This window comes from Tyto alba, unplaced genomic scaffold (genome assembly GCF_018691265.1).
Source record: "Tyto alba isolate M040663 unplaced genomic scaffold, T.alba_DEE_v4.0 Super-Scaffold_5, whole genome shotgun sequence".
NCBI classification, from domain to species: Eukaryota; Metazoa; Chordata; class Aves; order Strigiformes; family Tytonidae; genus Tyto; species Tyto alba.
Genome location: NW_024881326.1, coordinates 6,603,657 through 6,623,793, shown reverse-complemented (window position 1 = coordinate 6,623,793; position 20,137 = coordinate 6,603,657). Strand labels below are relative to the sequence as shown.

Below are 20,137 nucleotides of genomic sequence, written 5' to 3'. Positions count from 1 at the left end.
GTCATTGTGCAGTGGACAATGCACTTTTAACTTGAACTTCTTAGGGTGGATGTGGGCACTATTTAGGCTAGTTTTTGGGTGCAAACAGTGGGTTACTAGTCCAATTTAATGGTAATAGAGAATTTGATGTGCAAAACAAAGTTGCTCTGGATTCACTGAGGAGCCGCTGCCTCCTCCTGGTCACTGCTGACCATTGCCCTCATAATTGAACCCTGTATTTTGCACCACTGTCTTTCACTTAAACACTCTGAACATTATATCTGGAAAAATAAAATTTTCCAAATTTTTTTGAATGAAAGTCCCAGGTTCACCAAAACTGTCACAGATTGGGTGAGCTAAAGGCTACTGTTATCAGAACACTTGCAATCTGTTAGTATCTCCCCCAGAAATTTTTTTGCCTCAGCACCTCTACTACAAGGGGGATGCTATTCACTGTCCATTTGAGGAGTGCATCAAGGATATTCTGTCCACTGATGGAAGTCATAAAATCTTCTATGACCACTGCACATTATTAATATTCCTGTTGTGTTCCTTCTTTCTCTTCCTCTTTTGGTGAGGCCAGTTCGTTTTCATCAATACACATAGGTGAGCAAAACCTGGGACTGGTGGTGGATGAGGGGACCTTAAATTCTGTCACTCCTGGGAGTCCAGTCCTCCCCATCATGTGTACTGACAGTATCAGGGAAGCCAGACCTCCCTAAGAACCACAGCCATGATGCAACATTTCATGTCTTTCCTGCCTGATTTGAGAGGGACTCATGCAAACTGATGAACCGACCTAGATTTCAAAATAACTCCAATAAACTGGATTAATGTCTTGATATTAGTAAGACAAAATTCAAGGAAGCATAAAATACTAGCCAGGAAAGAAAAATACAGGCCACTCCAATGCATGGGGGGATGCCAGGGTAGGTAGAAGCACTGTGTTGGGCTACAGACAGAATAGGAACCAGTTCTGAGGTTCTGGTGCCAGAAGGCCAATGCCATTTGAAGGCATACTTTTCCATCCCTGGGATCATGTGATTTCTGTAGGGAAAGAAAATTATCTTAATCCCACACCATCCCACAGCCTTGTTGTCATTTCAGAGGAGGCAGAGAAAGTCAAACATAGGCCCACAAAACTCGGATTAGTGTATTGTTCCCTGTTGATTAGGAGCTAGGCCTGCTTTCTAAAGCTTCCTAGCAGTAATGCAGAAGTGAAGATAAGTATCGTACTAATCTTAAAAGCTCTGAAATATATAAAGTTAACCTGGGAAGATTTTATTCCACTTGAAAGCAATTTACCTTGAGGGAAAAATTATTCTCTATCCTTAAAAAAGAATCTGAAGTATATGATGCAAACACAAAGATTACATTACCTTTCCACAAATGTACAGCTCATTATAGAAATGTGTACAGTATTTGTCAATCAGACAAAAAGCATACTTAAAAATTGATGTACAATATTTTTGATTAGGAAATAAAATTGCCTAGAGATTAAAGCCCTGATGTTTAATTTATTCTGTATTTTATCAGCCTTTCCCTTCTCTCTCTCTTTTTTCTCTTTGCATGCTCATGCATTTATAAGTAGAATTCAAATAAAGTAGAAAATTAGATAGCTCTCTTGGCATGACTTGGAAGGGACTGCATTAAGGTTACTGACAATTGACGCAGTCTGCTGAAAAAATTATCAGTGTGTAAGTTTTATGTAGTGCTAGATTGGACAGCTATTACAAGATTTTTTTAATACAAGAACAAATACTTTAAAATTACTATCTGATTCTATATTGTTGTGTGGAATGTGACGTATAACTTCTGTTAACTTACTGAAAGAGGAGAGGGTGATCATTGCAATGCATCACAGGAAGAAGTAAAGATGGGCGGGATCAAAAGAGCACCTGTGCCTAGATGCAGTCAGAGCAGGAACCACCTCACACACACTCAGTAAGAGTTTATAACCTGCTGTCATTTAAAACTCAGTAAGAATGGCTGAAGTATTACCTTCTTCACAATCCTGCCTTTGTACTCTTTTTTATCAGATATGAGTCTCTTGATCTGCACATGCAGACACGCCTCATTCTGTGCAGATTTCCTAAGGCTTTGTATCAAGCTGAAGAGCTCGCAATAAGATAATACACATTTTTAGGAAATACAGACCGCCAATTGTGCTATCCTGCCCTACAGGGTAGAATTAATTCTTTTGAATTTAATAAAGTCTTATCCACAAAGAGAGTAGCTGCATGTGCAGTTGAAACGTGGATTTCCACCTTTCTAATTCACGCATGGGCAGCGTGCCTTCTGGCACTAACCCCAGTGTAAGGTTCATCAGGAGCCTGGAGCTCTGTGGTATCACACAGACAGACAAAGAAGGGCAGGGACACCAGTACATGCAGATACTCCTTGCATATTTTTTTTCCTTCATTCTTTTACAAACACTCTGGAAATACGAAGGGTCAGTTACAAGGTGTTTGAAATCCAATCTTACACACTGAGCACATTCTGGGCGTTGCTTCCAGTATGTATGTGTTGAAATGCTCTCCTGTGTACAGACCCCTAAATTACAGGTATGCTGTAATGCCGGTGAAAACCAGTGATGTCATATGCAAAGACTGGGCAATTCTAGGAGAGAAGATCTTTCAGACAGACACATAAATGTGGAAGAAAAGTGAAAAAAACAGCTCCATGATATTTCATAGGTGGTACTACATTTATAGCATTGAGGGTTGTCACCAACTACATGTGACAAGCAATGGATGAAGTTGATGGGAACATGAACAAGTAGTTAAGGAGTCTGGGGGTTTTTTTGAAGAATTGCCGCTACACAAAGCTGACCACCCTCCTCAGATTTACGGTGGAGTAAGAGAAGGCAGATGGGCAATTACCAAAGAGATGTAATGCCTAAAGTGTATTTTGTGATTACGTGCTTGTGTAGCTGTCTTCTAAGAAAAGTCATCTGATATATTCCTTGCCACAGATGCTACCTAATCAGGATTGTGGTCCAAACAGAAATGATTTATGTCAACTTCAGCTCAAGACTGCCGGTCTTGGCAATATTGTTAAAAAGAAAAAGAATGCTCCAAGCAAAAAAAACCCAAATATTGGTTCTTCTTTGCTATTGGTAGCAGTATGGGACAGCATGGTATTGCAGACTTTTGTAGTGACCTCATTTAGATGGGCAAGCTTCCAATTAAATTTAAACTTTATGCAACTATGAACTATTGTTTTTTATTTTGCTGCTATGTGCTATACAAAATGAAATGATTTTTAATTTGTTAATTGAAATAGATGGGATTGTTAAACTACATAAAACATCTGTGGCAAGAGCAAGCAAAAAGACTTGCAAGCATGATTCTTCTAAGAGTATTTTAACAAAGAGAAGGACTAGACCTGTTAAACTTGGGGCAATTCTAAGGCTGCAGTTTGTCACCATATTTTATTTGCATCATTTTTAGTATACATCTGCACTGACCCATGATGCAGTCCTAGTCATAGCAGAGGCTTTCCGTTACCTCCGAAGACAGCGTGTGGATGTCTCCAGGAGAGGTAGTGCTGGAGACTGCCTGGCTAATCCTGCAGTACCGTGGAGCCAAGGAATTGATATAGAAAGAGCGCTGAAAATGGTAAGGGCAAACATACCAGCTAATGAATGTGTGTATTCCACAACAGCAGTAATTCTACTGGGACCAAACTTGCGTCCTACTCCATGTACACAGAGTTCCTGTGCTCACACAAACAGCGGCAGCTCCTCAGGAAAAAAATGAAAGAAAGAAAAAACAAACTTAATGACAAACTTGAAAGGATGGCTAAAATACATTCAGTAGAGGGCAAGGCATAACAAACTAGCTCTCAAAACTTTGGCCAAAATCACATCCTCTGGCACCAGTGCAGCAGCTGCCTGATTCTACACACCAGAGCACCTACAATCTAATTCCCCGTAACACTCAAGCTTCCCATGAGAGTGAGTATGAGCCATTTTGCAAACAAACATGTACTGGGGGTTTCTAAAGTCAGGCTGAGGCTGCAAATCTGATTAACAGAACTAGACTGGGTCCTCAGCATGCGTGTTGTAAATCTTGCAGGGATACATTATTTGTGAACTTAAGCACATGTTGTGATAATTTGCTGGTAAAAAGTCAACTCAGACTGGTTTATAGCGGAGGAAAAGAACATTGCCAGTCATAGCAATACTGCTGGATTTCAGCATCAGCCTGAACCTTCACACAGTTTAGCCTCAAACCAGTTCTGATTCCTGGCATAACTTTGCACTCAGCCTGATTACCTTCTGCATGGCCTATTTCTTATCCCTAATACTAGTTACTGCATGGGATCCTACCTCACTTTTGTCTCTAATTTTGTTGATTTTTAACTCTTTTTAGACTGCTATGTGTGTTAAAGAAAGTGACAACAGGAAAAATTGGATAACATTTTTATAGATATAAGAGACAAGAATATGGTCTGCTTTTAATCTGGCTGAAAAAAAACTCTAAAACAAACCTGTTAGAATTGATTATATTAATGCAGGCATAGAATTGGAGTGAATGAGATCAGAATTAAGGCCATGTTAGGTATAAACAAATCCTAGGTCAGACTCCATAGACTTAGATTAATTACTGCATTTTCTCAATTACCAAATTGGAAGGATTATATCAGAAGGCTATAATGAGTTATAGAAGGTCATAATCAGATTATATCACTCTTAAGACTGAGAGAGATGGTTCAGTCTCACATTGCCAGAGTTCTTTTTATGACATTATGTCATTTCCTAACAAATGCCCTAACTGCATATTCACTAATGTAGCATTACACATTTTTGAAAAGTTAATTAAATTCAACCTTTACAATAGTTAAATAATTTGTACTGTCCATTTGAACTTAATTACAAGCAAAACATAAAACTCCTTTGAGATAGATAGGAGGTATTCATGTCAATAAAGAAAACCAACACTGCTACAGGACACTCCCTTATTTGGGAGAATTTATTTTAAAAACATAATTGATAAGATATACAAAGCCAACCTCACAATTAGCAAAAAATGCAGAAGTTTGACTTTCATCTGATCGCCTTGTATTATTTTAGCTATTCAAAGTCATCTAAGTGAGGTTTATATATACGTTCAACAAGTGCTACCCAAGATCATCTCACCCTGCCTTCCAGACCCCATCCTGTCCATCTGACTCTCTCCCTCTATTCAGACAATGTTCTTGAATATTTGCTTTGTGAAAAAAACTTTGATTTAACAATGTTTCCTCTCCACTCTGTAGCAACAACTCAGATAAGAATATTTTTTCCAAGACATCCGTGAAAAATCCTGTGCCAGCAGAATTTTCAATGCCACACTATAGTCGTCCTGCTGGCAAGAGGGAAATAGGCATTACCTGAGTCTGCTGCCCTGCGGCCTTGAAAACTGTGTGTCTGTATTTCTAAAGCTGATTCTAAGACACTAGATCAGGGGCAGACAGTTTACCTGAACAGATCTGGGCAGTTATAAATAGCCACTCCATTTGCAATCGCCTCTGCACACTGCTACCAGAAGTGTTCTGAGTCCTGGTGAGTCTTCCTGCCTCAGTGCAGCCAGATTTTGAAGGTGCTGAGTTTTCCCACCAAAGATAGAAGCAAATTAAATTTGAAGTCAAACGGTATCAAGTGCACAATGCGCATGTCTCGGTATACATCAGGATAAAGCCAGCCTAACAAGTTCTGCTGAGACATGCAGGCACTGCTGTGCTAAGGTAGCCAGACAGCTTCCAGCAAGTGCCAAAAGGACACACAGCAACTCACATCTGGCTGCAAGTTGTATGTCAACTACCCTACAAATACATTTGCTCAGTCCACAATTGATAAGATCTCGTAGTAGCAAATTTGGCTTTCAAAGTCCTATTCAACTCTCTAGCTTTCTGGAGACAGGAATAACTCGCGTGTTGTTCCAGACCCCTGAAATGATATAAGATATTTAAAGAAATGTTCAAATCTACTTACTGATAAAAAAAAAAAAAAAATCACACTCCTTATATGCCAGTCTGAATTTGGCTCACTGGATAATCTGGGGTCCAAGGAATTCTGGATGGTTTATGTAGCCTTGTCTACCATAACAAGTTTGATTGCACCCTCTCTAAACCATAAATAGCAGATCAGTCACCAGCCCTGAACAGTTTCCCTTTAACTAATCTTCCATCACCTCTTCCTGAAACTTCTACAGCATTTTGCTAAATATTAAGCTAATTTACCCCTACTGAAGTTTCAGATTTCTGCCTGAGATGACAGCTTGTCAGTGTTGATAAGTGATAGATGGAAATATCTCACCCTTTCATACAGGGAAATAAGAAAGATTTTTTCTTTGAAACAAAGTACTTTATACTTCCCCTTAAGATGATTCATGTGAATAGGTAATGATAATGACTTACTGTCTATACATCCATCCATCCAGATTGAGACCAAAACTCCATAAGCAGTAGAGACGATTTTCTGTGCTCATTCAGAGAAGACATTCATTCCTCCCTCTTACACTGGAACTGATCTTAAAATAAGGCACTTCTCGGAATAAGCAATGATGTGGGATTCTGGTCCATATCTCAGATCACTGTACCATATTGTGAGGGGTTTAATGGCACTGAATTGTTGTATGTGCCTCACTGATACTCCACGCTGTATCAGTGGACGCAGCGTGACTAAGCATGGCAGAATCAGTCTTTCTTACATTTAATGTACATGCAGGGCTAATTTCACTTATACTTAAATGCAGCTCACTGTGGTGGTGAGTCACCAGCTGAGTACTAATAAACAAAGAATATGTACAGCTGAAACTGAGAGAATTGGGATTGGTTTTTTTATGAAGAATATAGCTGGCTGTGTCAAAAGCACTGCAAGTCTCTTATATAGATAAAAATTATGCTAGAGCTAGTAGGTTCCTGCAAAATGTAATGGAGGGAAAAATAAAGTGAATCTTTTATTAAAATGTTTTTTCTGTTTATTCCCTTAAGGTGCAAGTTCAAGGAATGACAGGGAACATCCAGTTTGACACCTATGGGCGGAGAACAAATTACACAATTGATGTGTATGAAATGAAAGCTGCTGGATCACGGAGGGTGAGTTTCAAGATATGCATCCATATTTCACATCTTCACAAATATTTATTCCAACAAATGAATGTAACTCACAAATACCACTCAGGTACTGTAACAACAGGGCCCTGAGGAAACCTCACCTACTTGCTGTCTTCCCTATCCCAGGAACCTTGTTCTATTCTGTTCCTGGGCCAAACTACTCGCCCTGCTTAATATTTTCATTGGTTTCCACGTCAACTTGAGACCCCAGTTTTTCCTTTAAAACCCTTCTGAAGCTTTTCCACTGGCAAGCATAAGACCTGCTGTCACGGTCCTATGCTCAGCCCTATCTCCTAAATTCCTCTCTGTTTTTCCATTCCTCTCCATAACAGGCCTGAGAACCATAGAGAAGCTGGAGCCAGTGCATTTTGGAAACCTTCTGAAATTAACAGAAGAATAAGTTTGGTTTTAATTAGGATTTGCTACTCAATCTCTTGGCTTCTAAATAAAGTATAGATCCTAAGTGGGATAGTTGCCTAGATCCCTGTTACAAAAGAAATTTAGGGCAGATTTTCAGAAATAATTAGGTAGAGAGGGTCTCAGGAGTATTGAGAGAAGAGTCTGTGTGCCCAAGACCTGTAAATCCCCCTGATTTCACCTGGAGATAGGCACCCTACCTGTTTAGTCACCCTTGAGACTCCATAAACTCTTCTGCACATATTTGATAACAAAATACCTCTGGACATGACCCAGCCATTCAGCTAGGTTTACAGCGCAGATAAAAGCGTTACTCCTGTGTTGTGCAGAAATACAAAAGCTAGTGTAATAGCACAGAAATGTAGCCACAGCACCATGAAGGTCAGCACAAGCCAGCTGACAAATAGTCACCCCGTGCTCACAGAGGGTTTTGCATCCCGTACTGAAGATAATGCTACTGTGCGTGCATTGCTAATGATGTCTGTGCATGTACTCTAAAGCTAGCTCAGGCATGTCTGCAGGGACTGTATTCATTGTCTGAACTGCAGCAGAATATGGATACAAATCACAAAATCAAAGACTTTTACTCAGAGTGATGTGCAGTTTATTTTCTTGTTTGTAGTGTATTCTTATGCTGTGGATAAATGGGAATTTATTTCACAGGCACCATGATGATGTGAATTTAGATACAGAGAATTTAATATGTATTTTCACTTAGATTTGTCTTGCATTTATTTGCACGTGGGCTTGAGAACATTTTCTTTAAGGAAGTTAAATTAAAGCTAATGTAGTCCTTTGATGGAAAAAATGTTGCATGAATAAATGTTACAAAGCCGTATGTTTTGACAGTACCTGTTATAAGTTCATGCACTGAAGTCCTCATAAACATATGGAATGAGGTAACAATTTCCATTTTTATAGGCTGGTTATTGGAACGAATATGAAAGATTTGTGCCAGCGTTAGATCAGCTGCCCTCTAATGACACTTCATCTGTGGAGAACAGAACTATAGTAGTCACTACCATCTTGGTAAGTTTTATGTTCTTAGTGTGTTTGTGTTTAGGAAACAAGGCACACGCCTTCTGAGGTGTGTCAGACACCTTGCCAGGAGGCTGATGTTGAATACTATGTGACTTCAAGTGACTGAAAAGTTCAGTATCTTCCAGAGATGTCCTGAGGGTTTGACCCTGCAAACTTCTGTGTGTATCAGTAAGTTTACTCACAGGAGGAGCTCACTCAGCTCAACATTGCGCTTTGCTGCTTCTCAGACACTTGAACTCAATCAAATGCCTCACATAAGTGCATGTATGTAAATGACTGCAGGATCTGGCCTTCCTGCCGCAGGGTCAAATCTTGCACCCCTCGCTCAGGTACAGCTCCTGTAAACTCCACCCCTGTGGACGGAGTAAGGGTGGCACAAGGAAGCCCGTAGAGAACTGGAACTGCTCTAGCACTGGGTGAAAAGCGACCTATACCCATGCAATTCCAGAGGAGTAAAGCTCTTCCTGTGTCTCATAAACAGCAGCACCTGTGTTAGTCCAAATGCCTCTGGCAGATGTGCTCTGTACAGTATTGTTTGTGACTTTTATGCCTGTTACAATTCTACTAAGCATGAGCCAATTTTATGCTATTTCCTGAAGCACTGTATTTTATACTCCTATGGATTTAGCAAGATATAATCAGCATTTCAACTAGAATTTTCCAAGAAGGCTAAGGGAATTTATTGACAAAAATTGCTGCTGAGGATTTTAGCCTAGCTTCCCTTAGGCTGCTTTGAAAATACCTCCATCAGAGCCCCATTCTAGGCCACTGGGGCTTTAGGAAATTATTTTGATGGTATGGGTGTTGGATATGTCAGTTCTTTAAACACTAAAACCTGAATTATTACTACAGTGATGCTATTTGACTGTCTAATCAGGCCTAATCTTGCAAACAAAAGTGTAACTTTATTAAAGTGGAATAGTCCTGTTGTCTTCAATGGGTCCATACTAGAAATAAAATCAATAGTATGTGTGGCTGTAGGATCAGCCAAGGATTTTTAAACTGCAGAAGTCTGTCATTCTAATTTCTGTATAAAAGCAGGAAATACTGTAAATACTTGCCAGTAATATAAAGGATAATAACAGCTCTCATTTTGTATGTTTTAAAGCTGTATTTTACATTCATAGACTTTTGATCTTTACTTTTGTTTCAAAGGAATCACCATATGTAATGTATAAGAAAAACCATGAACAACTAGAAGGGAATGAGAGATATGAAGGATATTGTGTAGACTTAGCTTCTGAAATAGCAAAACATGTTGGAATAAAATACAAACTGTCAATTGTTGGAGATGGGAAATATGGAGCTAGGGACCCTGAGACTAAGATATGGAATGGCATGGTGGGTGAACTGGTCTATGGGGTAAGTTTCTCTTAACCTTCATTTTAATGTTCTTTATAAAAAGTTATGCTCAAAGTTAATAAACTGCAAAATAAAGATCATTTGTTTGAATACCACTTTTAAAATTCTAGATATTTCTTTGTAGTGACATTTTTATAGTCTACTTTTCTAGTTGTTTCATTGCAGGAAGGTTTCACTTTTTTACTGCTGTTCTCCAAATCAGAATTCACAAAACGTTGAGAAGTGACACTGGGAAAATTTCAAATTCTTGTCTACAGCAGAATTTCCAGTTTTCTCTTAATATACTGCTTTTGCATTTGCCATGTCTCCTTTTTCTCTATCAGTCTTGATAAGTGCTGGGAGGGTGCCCCTCCCATTAAAGATCTGATCCTATAATGCTGGCCCTTGTTGGATCACTGATGTCAGTTTGTATTTGACCAGAGACTTAAAGACTCAGTTAGCCCCACCATTGTTTTTCAGGGTAAGAAGAAATTCAGGTGTGAAATCACCCGGTCTTTTTTCTTTTTAAACCCTGAGTTTGTCTTTAAAAATCAACTGTCAGACAAAAAAAAAAAAAAAAAAAAAATTCTAATTCATTGCATTCCTCTTTATATTTCTATATTGGGTGTACATTGCTTTGTTTAGTAAGAACAAAAACAGTCCGGAATTGCCATTTTAGAAACTTCTTTGAAAATGAGAATTTTGGAATACAGATAAACCAGATGGAAGGGGGAGAAAATTGGCTTTGCAGAAAAGACTTTACAAGCTGATATTTCATCTTTGCTTTTTTTTCCCCAAATGCTAATGAGATGATTTGTGATTCCGCCCATATCTTCTTTACGGTTTATTTTTAACAAGCTTTCCTTTATTAAAAATATCTGAGCAGAAGCGAATATTTCCACAGCCTCCTTTTGTTCCATGACTGAGTGTGATTTCTAAAAGTCACCTCAAAATTTCCTTGGGATAACATATCGTCATTCTTGCAAAATGTTTGGTGAGATAATTCTTTTCAAATGAATCAGTCTTTTTAAAGCAATCGCTAGATTTGCAAAAGTTTTCTTATTTTGGAGCAGTCAGTCCTGATGCATTTTTATATACATGGTAGCCTATTCAACTTCAAAATATTTTATATAAGCAACAATGCTTTTGTAGTATTGTATTAAGGGGAGGGAAGGAAATCTACTGATTAGAGAAAGTAAATAGGTCTGGACCCCTGGGTTATATCTTCACTTCTCTGTTGCACTGAGGTTTGACATTATGCAAATCTTCTGAACTCCCTGTGCCTCAGTTATGTGATTTGGGAAGCTGGTGTTACCTGTCTTAGAGAATACAAGTACATCAAGAACCTCTGAAGCAAAGGTTTAGTTTAGTTCCAAGCATAATTACATTGCAACAGAAACCTAAACCCCCAGTTTCCCTGTGTGTGGTTCAAGAAATATCAAGAGTATTAGCTGTAATTGGGTCCTTTTGATATATTTGCAAGTGGCAAGCAATGAAACGGTTTATTCACTTAAAAAAATAATCATACCATATGCAAAAAGCATGAGAAAAGAGAACCTGAAATTACTGCTAACAGCCAGAGCACAGGGACCATCTACACCAGAGGAGAAAAGGTGTGATATGGGCCACTGCCTTTGGAGCTTGAGCCAAGTAAGATTAGCCTGTACAGCTGCTGTATGATGCAGGATCCATCTGGATAAAGGGCCACAAAAATGATCAGAGGGCTGGAACACCTCTCCTATGAGGACAGTCTGAGAGTTGGGGCTGCTCAGCCTGGAGAAGAGAAGGCTCCAGGGAGACCTTATTGTGGCCTTTCAGTATATAAAGGGGGCTTATAAGAAAGATGGGGACAAACTTTTTAGCAGGGCCTATTGCAACAGGACAAGGGGTAATGGTTTTCAACTAAAAGAGGGTAGATTCAGACTAGATATAAGGAAGAAATTTTTTACAGTGAGGGTGGTGAAACATTGGCACAGGTTGCCCAGGGAGGTGGTAGATGCCCCATCCCTGGAAACATTCAGGGTCAGGTTGGACAGGGCTCTGAGCAACCTAATCTAGTTGAAGATGTCCCTGCCCGTGGCAGGGGGGGTTGGACTAGATGACCTTTAAAGGTCCCTTCCAACCCAAAATATTCTATGATTCTGTGATAAACAGGTTGGCTGCAGCTGCCTTTTTTCCACAACTCCTTGGGACGAGCCTAGCTCAGAGAGCTCTGCCTCCTTCACATCAAACTGACCCCTAGCCACTTCCCCTTGACCTAACTATACTTGTGACCTTTCCACACCAGCAAAAAAACAGCCTTGCAGGCACCTCAGACCATACCTTAAAACAACCCCAGACCCACACCGCTGTTGTCATTTTCCCCTGCCAAAGGTCTGTTCCTCTGTATTCTGAGGCACAGTTTTCATCTGTGCGTTCTCACTAATGAAAAATTGAGGAATGTTTCCCTCACTGACCCCCAACAGCTCCTCTTCTCACACTGAAAGCTCAGTTACTGAAGCCTCTTCACTGCAGTGCTCAATTATTCAAAGGTCAGATGCGTCCCTTGAGGTTTGACTGTAGACCCAGGTTAATGCTTGCAGCCCAGCGCTGCTGAGCTAGCTCCCCATCCTGCCGAGCTGAACTTCTGAGCTGGCAAGCTGTGCAGAAATCCACCTGGCTTTCTGCAGGCAGGGAAAACAGCCCCTGAACTCTAAGTACAAACCTCACCGGCCCTCCAGACCCTTTCCCAGCCCTGTTTGCAAACATCATGAAATATCCTTGGCCTCTTTCTCCATCTGTTGAGAGGGGGCTGTGTACCACACTCACAAGGATGTGCACAGGGCCTTTGAAGATGAAAAGTGCTCTAGAAGTGCTAATTATTTGGAGCAAGTGCCTCATTTACGTGCGGACTTTATCTCTCAGAGGCTTAAAACTCTATTAGGGAACTAAAACTGTATGTTACCCCTAATGCCCCTGTGAGCCATGTCTGCAAAATGACTGTCATATTTGGCTCCTCTGGATTCCATTTTGGGAAGACAAGAGGGAGATTAGATTTTAAATGCCTTTATTAGCATCTATGGAAGACAGGCATGGGGGGATAAAAGGGACCTGATTGGTTTTGGTACCAGTTATCCAGCAGCTGAACTGAGCTGTGGCAGAAAACACAATCTTTTAGATTGCATTTGTCTCAAGTGATAAACAGTGACTAGTCATTTGTCAAACACAGCATATTCCTGACCCAGCAAGCTTCTCACCACCACCTGGCACTGCTGGGAAGTCTTACCAGGCTTTTTGAATACTGTGCCCTTTTTTACATAGCCCCATGAATACAACTCTTTTCTAAAATTGCTCTTAGGACAGTCATAGGAAGCGAACGGCTTGTCATTTTAATGCCAAAACCCTAATTAACTGTAATTAATGTTTAGCTTGTGCCAGTTCATTGTTACTGTCGCTCTTCCTTCCTGCGGGATGCAGTGTAGTCAGGAGAGGAAGTGCAGCCAGGTCCTTGCAGCCTCCAGACCAGTGCGTCGGAGGGCTCCGAATGGCGAGGAGAGGGGAGGGATGGGAGGGGAGGGGGCTCAGCGTGCACTGAGCTGTACCCAAAACAACCGGGGTGCTGTGTCACAGTGCTGCGGGTCCTGAGGCTGACTGGCACAGCCCTGACACCAGGGTAGCACTAGCCAGAGGTCCGTGTTAGCCAGGCAAACTGCAACAGTCCTGAGAATTACACGTTACCTGGGGATAGACACACTGAAATACTTCCCGTTAGAAATTCTCCCTCCCCCGTCTCATATCACATCAGGGCTTGTTGGGGGGCATTAAAGTCTACTGTGCCATAGGGCCTCCCAAAGTCAAGGACAGTCTTGGCTGCCCCGCTTGGACCTTTCCTTGTGGCTTTGCAATGGGCTGCACAAATGAACCTGGTCTCAGAGAAGGGCTTGCTCTCTGGCAGCCCTGGCAGCAGGGAGTTCTATCTGAGCAGGCATTCCCAAACTCCTTTGCCCCAGACAGGAGAACCCAGAAGTCTTGTTAGAGAGGAGCTAACAGGGCCTTGTGGTTTGTTAGCAACTTTCAAATGGTGGTGGTATTAGGAGTACTAATAATAATCGTGATGATAATAATAAAATTTGACATTAAAATGAAATTTATTTGATTTTTCATGAATCAAAAAAACATCATTTAAGGTTGAAGAAAACCTTAATTTTTCTCTTTCACTCTAATGGTGTCAGGATAAGACTCTTCCTACCAGAAAAAAAACTACCAATTCAAGCACTATTATTTTTTAAACTACGTTTCTGAAACATAATGGAAACTTTTGACAGAATAAAAATAGCAAATAGGTGAAGTTTTTTTCCCTGGGTGTTTTAGAAGAGGGAAGTAGCTAAATCATTCTCAGTCTGGGAGACTGAATCACTACTTAAATCTAACCAGCAAAGCAAACCAGCAAGTCAAGTGCTGTCCTCCGGTGAGCCCCCGGCTGACGGCATGCCCCCTGCTCAGGCTGATGAGCAGCAGCATCTCCCACGGCGCACACCCCACGAGGCCGGTGCTCAGGGCTTTGTCCCCACCAGCTGCTGAGCACTAGACAATCGTCTTTTCTCTTCTGTAGGGCAAGCCTCTTTCTGTAGGCTTCTATTTCTTCTTTCCCTTTTTAAAGCAGGCTGCTGTTCTTCCTTTACTGTTCAGCCAGGGAAAGCCTTCCCTCCGCGGGCTTGGTGCTTTTCACACCACTGAGGCTAATTGACAGTAGGTTTAACACAGATCTTAATTGTAACTACAAATGCTTTGGGAGTGGAAAGAGCAGCCAGACCTTGCAGCCTTTAAAACTCTCCTCAGGTAAAAGAAGGTCTTTATAAAAACCTTTCAATATGTAAAACAGCGTAAAGGAATGAAGCGGAGATGTAAAGGACAGACAGTTCCCTGAATGCAGGCAGCCTCCGCAGTCTGTCAGAGTGGGACCACCTACACATCTCCCTGCCTTTAACAGACTAACCAGACTCGTGTGGCGCTGGCCTCTCTGGCTTTCCCAGCAGCAGAAGAAAAACTACAGATGGTATATACAGCCTTTGAATCATAGCGGAGAGGAAGACTAATTCGATTCTTAATTCTGCTCAAAACGTCCCCTGGTGCTCTTAGTCTGTGGCAGAACCTGACTGTGCCATGAGCAGGAGGAGCAGGAGAAGCTCACCCTTCCTCCCTCGGTCCTGGTTTCTGCAGGAGGGAAGCCCAGGTACAAGTGCCAGAGGCAGCCACGCGATGCTGCTGCCCCGCGGCGCAGACAGACCCTCGTCCTGTCCGCGCACGGACAGACGCGGGGTCCCTGCCCCGGCAGCCGCTGAGCCGTGGTGGCACCGTGCCGTGTCGGGGGGACAGGACCACAGCCCTGGCACAGAGCCACGCTGACGGGGCCCCAGGCTTCGGCTGACCTGCGTCCGAGCAGGGACAGAGGAAACAAACGTATGCCCGCAGCTCAAAAAGCAGATGCACTCTCAATTTCTCCATCTGCCTACAGTAGTAAAGTCTCAGAAGGAACTGCGGGCACCCACATAAAGCATGCACAGATTTAACATTGATAAACTACGGCAGACAAGGCCAAATGCAGTTTTAACACCTTCATACCTTTTTACACTTCTCAGCTAATACACATTAAGACTTCCATGCAGCATGTTGCTAGTCAGCTATCAACTGTTGTTTTTAAACAAATGTGAGCTAATGTGTTAAAAACATATTGCCCCCATGACTTGGCCTCTCAACACACCCTGATACCTTGGGTACTCTTTACAAGGTTGTTTTTGCCAGCAGATAATGTGTTGCTCTGTCTGACACCCTTTTCTGATAACTGGAAACCCCTGGCTGCACTGAGAATTCCTAAAATATGCTCAGAGACAGTCATCATTCCAGCGCAGTCTCTTCTGACACCACTGTGTACCTGCCTTCAGCACTTCTGGTATGCCTGGAAGTTTGGCTCCTGCTGGAAATTGGGCAGTGTCCCTCTGCTCTGATCTGCACATAGTCTGAATTCCGGCTGGCTTCCCAACACACAGAGGTCTTGCAAAGAGGCTGTAGCCCAGACCCACTTCTTGAAAAGCAATGCACTAGCAAAGAAATTGTTCATTTCTGCAATCATGAGTGACCAGAAGCACATACAGGCAGGAGCATAGCTGGTATCTCTTGCTGTTTCTAGTGCATGGCTTTGAAGTTAAGAAGACTCATCTTTAGGTCTGTAAGCAGAATACTATCCCTCCTTTTGGATTACAGAGGTGGAACATCTTAGTGTTTTTCTTTCTCCATCTAGAGGGATATTTCAATTTGCTATTTTTTCCTCCCTCCTCTTAAGAGTCTTGAGGTTTTCAGCCCCCCTGGGGTCAGCTTTGAACAGAGTGGGTAGCGCCTCTGTGCTGCATGTCCTCTCTAAATCCATCCCTCCCACACTAGTAGGCAAAGACAGAACAAGCCTCAGAGGAATCCATGACATTTCTCGCCTGGCTCAAATGCAGTGAAGATGATGTTTGAAATGCCGTTAGTCATGAGTGATTAGCAAAGCTTAGTTGTTGAGGTTCTTAAACCCCACTCCAGTTCTGCACAGGGAAGAGCATGGTTGTGGTTGTGTTCTTCTTAATCGAGCTCCATTTTTATGGGTTCTGCTTATCTGCAGCCGTAACAGGGAGGGAAATTCACAACTGTCCTGTAGTTATTAATGTTCCTTTAGGGTGCTTAGAGCTCTCCATAAGCTCTCAATTTCAAATACTGTATCTCTAAATAAATAATCAAATAGTGGTCTGGTTTTTAACCTCTCTAGTGCAACTAATATTCAGGAAAGTGGTGGGGAACCAGGCTCAAGTGCTGCATTGTAGCTGGTCCCTCCTCAGTGCCCTGGTTGTCGATGGTTTCCTGAGACCCTGTGTCTGAACCTGTGTTTGTTCCCTCTGCAGAAAAGAATTGTTGCCATATTCATTTAAGGCATGAAGGTGTTTGTTGGTGTTTCCAATATATTGAATGCCTACCAAGAACGGTAGGAAAGCAGGAAGACAGAAATGTATCAGAAAAATAAATATTTGTATCCCTTGTAATATTAAAATGCAATTTTAAAACATTTACAAAGAAATCCATACTGTATGATATGAATGAGGACATGATAACAATCAGGCCTTTAAAAACTGATTTGTCTGTGCTTCAACACAGCATCAGCTTCATCCCCCCAAAGACCCCACAGGAATATCCTGCATGAGCTCAGCTGCTCATGAAGGAGATACAGACTTTATTGCACGCTGCATCAGCACTTTGGAAGAGCTCCACCATGTCTACTTTGGCAATTAAAATATTGCTTTGGGAGAATTAAATTTCTCCAAGTCCAGGAAAATGCTACAGAAACTAAATGTTCTTATAGCTGAACCAGCCTTTTCCTACTTTGATGAGCTGTTCTAATGCTGGCTGTCCATGTGCAGAAGTGCCAAGCAGCAAGGCACCTGCCTCCCACCTAAGCTTCACTTCATGTGGAATTATTGCTAGGCCTCTGCAGGGGTCCTGATCCATTAAGCTTGCTCTAATAAGGATTAATTTGTAAGTACCTCATTAGTTCAACACAAAATACAGTAGACATGGTCAAAGTGCTTAGTCTTCCAGCCAGCCGTGGATTCTCACTATGTTTAAAACTGTTATTCTGTGTGCATCTCATACCTACGGACAGCAGATATCAAATATTTAACAGTAGCTCAACAAGCATAAGCTACAAGACAAATATATGTTTTGGGGGACTCCATCAGTGAACAAGTTCCAGCATCATTTGGTCCCTTTACCATAATCTACCTGTGTCCCCCCAAGTGTCTCTACTACTTAGGCGATGAACACAATCATCTGCAAAGCCAGTAAACACCCAGGCATCCAAAGGCAGACAGCATTTTCAGTTTTTATATTCAGGCCATGTTAAGCTAGATTTTTGCAGTAAGTGACCACAAATCATGTGAGGGTTTTCTCTTCAAGAAAGGTGGTCACTCAAGGGGAAAGGCAATATCCTAGTATGTGTGAATGCCTAAAGGTGTTGAGGAGGGCTGTGAGAGGGTACACCAAGGGCCGTGATTTCAGAAAGGCTGGCTTCCTTACGTGCACAGGAACGGTTTATCTGATTATTCCAAGCAGTGAACTTGTACACATACCTTGTAGTTGCACGTGCCAGTGCAAACTGTTGAGAGATATGCCTGAGTGGCCGGAGCAAATCTAGAGGTTGTATGTGCAGACGGGTACTTCACGGAGGGAGGCTTGCTGTGGGAAGGGCCATAGAGGGCTGGACCTCCGTCCGACAGATCTGCCATTAGCCTCAGCCTTAAAACACTGAGAAAGTGCCTTGGGCACAGCTGCAGGGTGCCACCAAGGCACCAGCTGGCACAGAACGTGTGACACAGAGATTAACCTTATGAGAAGCCTTTGCAATTTCTGCTTATTAAACTTTAAAAAAAAAAAAAATGCAAAAATGCAAACCAATTATCTAGGAGGAAGAGCAAATCAGTTATTAATGAAAGTCATGCACATCACCATCAGATTTACATAAAAGCATATTCGATTATTTTATGGCACAGATTTTAGTCACTTATTAAAATTTCCTATTAACTTGTATTCAAACTTCTACTTAATCAAGTTTTATGTTTCCACCAGAAAGAGATATGTACTTGTTGGTGGGAAACAAAAGTCAGATCTAAAAGGTGCACAGCATTTTAGGTATTGATAAGTTAAACTTTCCCTAACAATCATTTTTTCCTTCTGAAATTCTTAATTACTAACAAAAGGCCATCCTTAAAAGTGTCAATAACATGAACAGTTAGAGTGTTTAAAATAGAAGATTACAAAAATTTATATGTGGGTATGTTGACACTCAATATTTTTTAAATGAAAAGGGCTTTTTTTTTTAACATTGTAGTCCCCTCTGCTTCAAATGCTGACACCTTTTTGAGTACTTGGCTGAATCAAGGCTAGGCTGTCTGAACAACATGACTTGAATATTTCTAGCATAGAAATACAGATACAATTAAATATATAATTAAATAAATATATATAAGTAAATACATTATACTGAAAAATACTACTTTGCATCATTCTCTGATAACCCAGGCTATTTACTTCTCAGGGACACACAAATCTTATTATTGTTCTTCAGTGACCACAGAAAGGGTGGGCTGTCTGGTTCCTGTCACCCCACTATTTTACCATCTTCTATCCCTTATTGCTGTGGGATTTCAGAGGAGTATACAAGTGGTAGCGCCCAAATGCAGCTGAAATTCAGTGACTGATTACTTCTCTTAGGCTCCTTTGAAAGATCCTGGACTAATCAGTAAGACAAGAGAACTTGCTGAAAGAATGGAAAAGAGAAAATTAAAATATAACAAGCACATAATTTGCCCAGTCTTCAAGACAGTTGGATGGATGCAGACCATTACTAGAAAATGACATCGTTTTAGTTGCCATCTCATTGTCCAGGTCCTCTGGTGTTTATTCATCCATTTTAACTTAACAGAAACATAAATGCACGTTGGTACATATCTGCCTCTGTCATGAGGGCCTTAAACTGATTTGATTGTAATTTTTCTTGTTAATAATTTTCTGTCAACATCATGTAGTCCTTAACTTCAGTGACTGCAAAATAGGCTGCACGGAAAATATTTTCTACCCACTCTTATAATTTATCATCTGATTCATTAGCCTGAGACTCTAGATTGTGATTATGTTGCAACTGTTTTGTAACTAACTTGGGTTTGTTTTCCTTTTTCAGAGAGCAGATATAGCTGTTGCGCCCCTCACCATAACATTGGTGCGAGAAGAAGTCATAGACTTTTCTAAACCCTTTATGAGCCTGGGCATCTCCATCATGATCAAGAAGCCTCAGAAATCTAAACCGGGCGTATTCTCTTTCCTGGATCCTTTGGCTTATGAAATTTGGATGTGTATAGTCTTTGCTTACATTGGCGTCAGCGTAGTTCTTTTCCTAGTCAGCAGATTCAGCCCTTATGAATGGCACTTGGAAGACAGCAGTGAAGAACCACGTGACCCACAGAATCCTCCCGACCCTCCAAATGAGTTTGGAATATTTAACAGCCTTTGGTTTTCCCTGGGTGCCTTTATGCAGCAAGGATGCGATATTTCTCCAAGGTTTGTTCCATGTCACTCCATCACCTTTTTGCATTTTATGGTCATTTTCTGATGCCATGGTGCATATATGTTACTTTTTCAAGTTTCTTTTTAATTCCAAATTTTTAATTTTGACATTCCATTCAATGCTAAGCATCAC

General features: G+C 41.2%; 1 protein-coding gene across 4 annotated transcripts in view; it reads left to right on the top strand.

The window, feature by feature from the left end:
* GRIA3 (glutamate ionotropic receptor AMPA type subunit 3) overlaps positions 1–20,137 on the top strand; it is a 154,445-nt gene that overhangs the window by 90,305 nt on the left and 44,003 nt on the right. For 3 of the 4 annotated variants that reach the window (XR_006166917.1, XM_032996078.2, XM_042807052.1), the window contains exons 7-11: positions 3,432–3,599; positions 6,958–7,062; positions 8,419–8,526; positions 9,694–9,900; positions 19,622–19,998. Coding sequence is in view for 3 of the 4 variants with exons in the window: in XM_032996078.2 (XP_032851969.2) it covers positions 3,432–3,599; positions 6,958–7,062; positions 8,419–8,526; positions 9,694–9,900; positions 19,622–19,998 (965 nt within the window). In the remaining variant the exon portion in view is untranslated. The remainder of the gene's footprint in view (positions 1–3,431; positions 3,600–6,957; positions 7,063–8,418; positions 8,527–9,693; positions 9,901–19,621; positions 19,999–20,137) is intronic. The other variant, XM_032996077.2, reaches the window with a different exon arrangement.